The sequence below is a fragment of the Nannospalax galili genome, unplaced genomic scaffold, assembly GCF_000622305.1.
Source record: "Nannospalax galili isolate Female #2095 unplaced genomic scaffold, S.galili_v1.0 scaffold249, whole genome shotgun sequence".
Taxonomy (NCBI): Eukaryota; Metazoa; Chordata; class Mammalia; order Rodentia; family Spalacidae; genus Nannospalax; species Nannospalax galili.
In genome coordinates, this window is record NW_008360307.1 from 6,597 (window position 1) to 12,702 (window position 6,106).

The 6,106-nt window shown below is 38.7% G+C and overlaps 1 protein-coding gene across 1 annotated transcript in view; it reads left to right on the plus strand.

The window, feature by feature from the left end:
- Window positions 1-1,105: 1,105 nt before the first annotated feature.
- Window positions 1,106-6,106, plus strand: part of LOC103726802 (D-ribitol-5-phosphate cytidylyltransferase-like) — a 273,724-nt gene continuing 268,723 nt past the window's right edge. The window contains exon 1 of the mRNA XM_008824429.3: window positions 1,106-1,258. Coding sequence (XP_008822651.1) covers window positions 1,106-1,258 — 153 coding nt within the window. The remainder of the gene's footprint in view (window positions 1,259-6,106) is intronic.

Here is a 6,106-nt window from a genome sequence, read left to right on the forward strand (position 1 = left end):
CATGCCAAAGTGTGTTCATGTTCTAAGTCCTGGCATCTGTGCATGTGATAGTTGAAAAGAGAGTCTGCTGATGCAATCAAGTTATAATAAGGTCATACTGTGGTAGGTGGGGTCCTAAATCCACCTTGACTTGTGGTGTCTGATACAATAGAAGAGATTGAGATGAGGAAAATGCCATGTGATGACACAGGTGGGGATGGAGTGATTCATCTTCAAACCAAAGCAAATGAAAAATTGCTAGCATTCACTAGAAGCTAGGGAATGCCCAGGAATGGATCTTCCCCAAGGCCCTCAGAAGGAACTAGGACCTGTTCACCCTTTGATTTAGACTTGCAGTCCCCAGAATGAGAGAGTGGATTCTTGTCCTAAGGCACACTATTTGCAGTTTTTTTGTTACAGTACCCTCAGGAAGCAAGCTTCAGGAGTGCCAAGCTGTTTCAGGCTCACAGAGCTCAGAATCATAGCACCGTTTTCTCAGTGGGATAGAAGAAGCAGGAGCCTCTGGTGTGAGTAAGGTCTGAGTAACAATTTGCATCAATTTGCATCACTAAAGTCCTGTAACACACTGGACTGGGCAAAATGCCATCCATATCTCTGTGTGAGTTTTTTAGGTACCATACTACATTTCTAAATAAGGTAAAGTTGTTCTTTTCTTTTCCCACTTCCTGTCTTATCTTCTTTGGTATTACCTTTTTAGCCTCTGTTTAGCCCCTCCTTTGGGTCGTATTGTATGATTTTTTTTAGTCTAAATTTTTCGATGATAGTTTATTTGCATAGAGAGAATTCTAATTACTGTTTAAATGATGCCATTGGATTTGTACTTTGGCATAGTAGAATCTGCACTTTGTAATTAGTGTTCTGATATTATACTAAGACCAAGTATGTTGCCATTAAAAAAATGGATATGAAGCCAGGCATGGTGGTTCATGCCTACAGACCCTGCTGAAGCAGGATTGCCATGAGTTTCAGCCAGTCTGGGTTGCAGAGTATGTTCCAGGTCAGCCTGAGCTACAAAGTGGGATCCTATTTCAGAAACAAAACCAAAAGCACTAACTGTGAACAGTCTTAGTTTTTGCTAAGCGACTAACATTGGTTTTGAACTCAGATGGCAGTGCCAAGTGCCTGCAGTGTGATTCAGAAGCCTGCCACAGTGAAGTACATGTATGAACATAGCAGAGGTGTTTCACTGGCATTAAACAGCAAGGCGAAAGAGGACCTTGGCATAGGGAGCAAGCAGGCTGCCTTCTCCTGCCTTGGTGTAGGAGAGCTCGTGTCCTTATAACGTGCAGAGTGATGAGATTTCTGATGACTGCCTGTAGACTGTTTTAATTGCTTCCTGAAATCCTATGAGGACGTTATTATTTTACATTTTACGTATATATTTTGATAAAAGTTAGTGTAAAGCACAAACATTCTGGGTTAATATCAACCTGTCTGCGCTAGCTCCTCCAGTCTCTGAGGAAAACATCATTAATTTAATTTTTTCACCTCACCATGCAGGGTAGAGTATGTGACTCCTTTCCCCCACAGTCAGGTAGTGTTCTCCACAAAAGTAGCCAACCACAAAGTACAGCTCTGGCTCTTGGGCATAGGGTCTGCTCTCCTGGTCCCCTGAGTAGCTGTGACTTTGCAGCTTCAGAGAACATTTATTTTGGTGAGATGTCATCTACGTTACAGAAGATGCTGAATTAATAGCTGTGCCATGCTTTTCCGCAGAATACTTTTTAATGCTCGCCAGCTCACTTAGTATACTGTGCAGTCTTAATTGAACAGACTTCTTGTTTCTAAATGTCAAAAACATCTTGAGGCATGAGATTTATAACCAATTATTTGAGAAATTTAACAACTGTGCTTCATTGTCTGCAAATGCATCCTAAGACGGAGTCTTGAAGTGTTTGTGTCATAACAGCTTTACTGGATGAATGACTGGAAAATTCCTTTTGATGGGCACCAGGTTTTTCAGCTCCTGGGGTTCTGGCATCTTTGTTTAAAAACAAAGAAGCAGAATAGTTTCTGCTTTGGCCTCAATAATGCAATGTAGTGATGTTTCTGTTGTAGAGGCTTTCAGGTAGTTCACTCAATCTGGAAAAGAGAATAGCTTTCCTGTGTTCCCAATTGATGAAATGGAAATGAAGTTAAAAAATATCTGTGTCTAAGAAATAATCTATATTTTTCAAGTATAGAATGTTCCAGGTTTTTGCTAGGTATTGGAGTGGTGTCACAATTATCTTAAGGGTCAGTGTGAGGGAGTATCATCTTACTTAAGGAAGATGGTAGCCACCTGGACTTGTCCCAGTTCTCTGTTACTATTTTGTATCTTTTTTAAAAAAGATCTTTTTAAAAGAAGATCTCTGTTACTATTTTGTGTCTTTTTAAAAAAATTATTATTTTTATTTTAGGTGTATGAGTGTATTGCGCTTGTGTAAGTGCACCTGTGTTGTGTAATGCCTGTGGGAGTCAGAAAAGGGCATTGGATTACCATGGAACTGGAGTTACAGGTGGTTTTTAGCTGCCCTGTGGGTGCTGGGAATTGAACTTGGGTCCTCTGTAAGAGCAGCCAGTGCTCTTAACCATGGACCCATCTCTTCAGCCCCTATTTTATGTCTTAATACATACAAATTAGCAAAAAATAAGTGTACTAGTCCCAGGTGGGATACACCTTGATAACTGAAGGAAACTTGACCTGGGACTGAGAGAACAATTATGTCTATCTGTTAATCTCAGGTCCCTCTTCTATTGACTGTTTGTTTCTCAGCTAAACACCTGAATCAGAGGAACTACTGCACAGATGTACAGTCATGCAAAATAGGTAAAACCTGAGCTGGAGTGGGTGAGTGGCAGTTGTGGGCTGGCCAGAGTCTCCCCTGCACAGAAAGAACACCCTTGCTGATCTTGACGTGGCCCCCAAGGCTCCAGTGAGCACAGTTTAAAAACTGGTCAGCAAAAGGATCAACATTGTAGTCCATCATAAGAAGATTTTGAAAAAATTAATTATTTTCTGTAATGGAGTATTGCACAAGGACAAAGGAAAAGTACAGATCATGCTGACAGAAGAAAATCAACTTCAACACTTGATCTCAGCCCAAAGACCGGGAAACTATGAAATCAACTTCAAAACCGATTGTTCGAGTGCTTTTTAAAATTAAAAAAAGGAAAGGGCAACCCATATTACTGTAAAAGTTAGAAAAGCTCAATAACACATCGTTTTAGAATTACAACATTTTCCAGTAATATTGGCTTTGATGTACATTAGCTGTTTTATTTAGGAAAAATAGACTTTTTTTTCCTTGGAGACAGCATCTGGTTATGTAGCTCACAGGCAGCCCTCAGATCACCATGTAAACTAATCTGGCCTTGAATTCACTGTCCTCTTGCCTACTGTCCATGTGCTGTGGTTATAGGTAAGCACCACTATGCCTGGCTTTAAAGCTGTTCTTAAAAAGATATTTTAGAAGTTTGCAGAAATGTTTTCTGTAGTGTATTTTCATTAAACAACCCCCTCATTTTTTTTTTTTTTGAGAAGTACAGAGGTACTCAAGACTTTGTTTAGAAAATGTTAATCTGAATGAAAAAACCTCAATCTGTGTGTTGGTATTTATAGACTATAAGATAAAGGAGACAGGAAAAAATAAATTTAAGAGACTTTTTTTTAACATAGTTTATGGATAAACTTTTAAATAATAAAACATGCATTGTATTCATAAGTAATTCCATACAAAGCTTTTTAAGAATTTTAGAAGTTGTTTTAGTATTTGAGAATTATTTTTCCGTAAGTTTAAAAATCCATCAAGATTAATTTGATAAAGTTACTTTATAAACTTAATTTAGAATGCATTTTACACCTCAAAGTAAGAGGGAGTGGAAAACCTATTGTCACCATTTATCCTTTATTTCTGTCCAGACTTTAACCTATTCAGCAAAGAATCACTATACAATTTTTTGTTATTTGAATGGCAAATTTTAATCAGTTTGGAGTTCAGAGATCTAATTAACTTTAGATGTTCAAGAAAAATAACTTAAAACTAGTGTTCTTCAATTTTACAAAACGTCCATGATTGAAACGTTGACCCTGTGGGTCAAAGGTAGTGAATTTACCTGCAGGGATGAAGGCTAGTAAGGGAATCTATTTCATAGACATACCGTGGTCAGCCTGAGCTAAACAAAGTATCTCTACAAAACAGTGATGAGCTAACCTAGAGGAAGAAAGCCCAAGTTTATAGGGCTAGGCAAGGTACTAGTTAGATGAGCATTTGGCAAAACAGGGTTTAGACTATTTGCATCATAACCATCTGAGTATTTGAATGATGAGTTTATGGACCTTATAACTAATTCTATTTCATGGTTCACTATTTATTTCAGCTCTGTGATATAGGAGACTAATTCTGCCAAGCACTGCACTGTCATGTATCTGAGCCACTGAATGGCTCAGATAGACCCGACATACTATGGCAGGTTACTTTACAATGAGTTGGATGCAGTTAAGAGGAAGATTTTTTTTAAATTATTTATTTCATAACCAAATGATTAGAAGAGGCATTTCATTACAACAGCATTGACATATTTAATAACAATTTCCAGAGCTAAGATGCATTTCTTTTATTTAATAACAGAGCTAAGATGCTTCTCTCAAAATTGGCTGTAAATTATTAGGTTTATAGTTGAGTTAATACAGTTATACAGTATTGTACTCTGTATAAACCCTATAAGACATAAAATTGAATGAGTTTTTAAACCTTTGAAAAAGATCTCCATTTCATTTTAGAATATATTGTTCCTTGCAGAAAGACTCATTGTTTTAGCTACTAACACTGAGATGTTGGTGCATGCATCTCTAATCTGTGTGCATCTGATTATTACTAGTCATAATCGGTTGCACTTGGATTGTTGGTGCCTGTGTATGTCTATGAAGTCATTGGGTACATTTCAGTGATAATGTTTATCACCTCTACTAATTAGCATGACATAAATTTCCATGCTTCCTCCTCAAATACTAGTTATTAAGGAGCAAATTTTTATGCTTTGAAGAATTTTATTTTATAGACCCACTTCCCAGGTAGCATCCTCCCATAGCCTCCCTCCCCCCACTAGAGCCCTTATACTCTGATATGCCTGCTACTGTCTGCTGTGTTGTCGGCACACCCAGCCATTCCCCACTACTTGTCCTTCTGGTGACTCTAGTCAGCCTATCTAGAGGTTTTTGTTTTAGGATGGTCAGCTGTTCCTCATCTAGCCGTATTCAGTTGTCAATATTCCTTTGGATAAGATCAGGGTCTGCTGTTCAATTTCCCAGTTCTCTGCTGGGTTACTATCTGGGAATCACCTTGGCCACCCTGGCCAACAACTCAAAAGAAGGTATCACATGTCTGGCATTGTTGCTTGTTATTTAGCCTTTAGGCATACATATGGACTCTTAAGAAATTATGTTGGCCCATTTAATCTTTGGTTATACTTTCCTTTTGGGTGTTTAAGGCCATACAGTTGGTCCAGATAAACCAATTTATTTTTACTCTTAAGGTTGTTTGAGGATCTGTTCCTCAGGGGTCACATGGGCTTGGGAGGAGCCCCTGGCTCCTTTCTTTCACCAGTTGGGCCTATGTGAAAATAAGTCAAAGGCCCTGCTCAACCATGGTTGGCTTCGCTTGGAAGCATGGAGAAAATGATTCCTCTGTGTTGATCCTCCTCTTTATAGACTGGACACTGGTTCAGGTCGATCTGGTGGGGACTCCTTGGCCTCCTTGATCAAGAGGACAGGTGACCCACCACCATTATAGGACATTTCGAGAGATGCTCATAGTCCGCTGGAACTAGTCAACGTAGGAGGGCAAGGAGCAAAAACTGTCGTTTGTCCTTTATGTCCCACTGACCAAATTATTATAGACCTCAAAGTATGTCTGTTAAACACCCAAGAAGGTTAGTTCCACCAGTCTGGTATTTTTAACTACTGTGTGTCATGTAGATAAATATTAGGCAAAGACCAGTTGTTCTCACATAAACCTTACCTAGACATATATTTCTTGACCTGCTATGTATAATTTGTCAGTAGGTTGTAGGAGTAATATGGTTGTCTCTGGTTTTCAAAACCAGCTAGGTATTATTTATCTCTCCC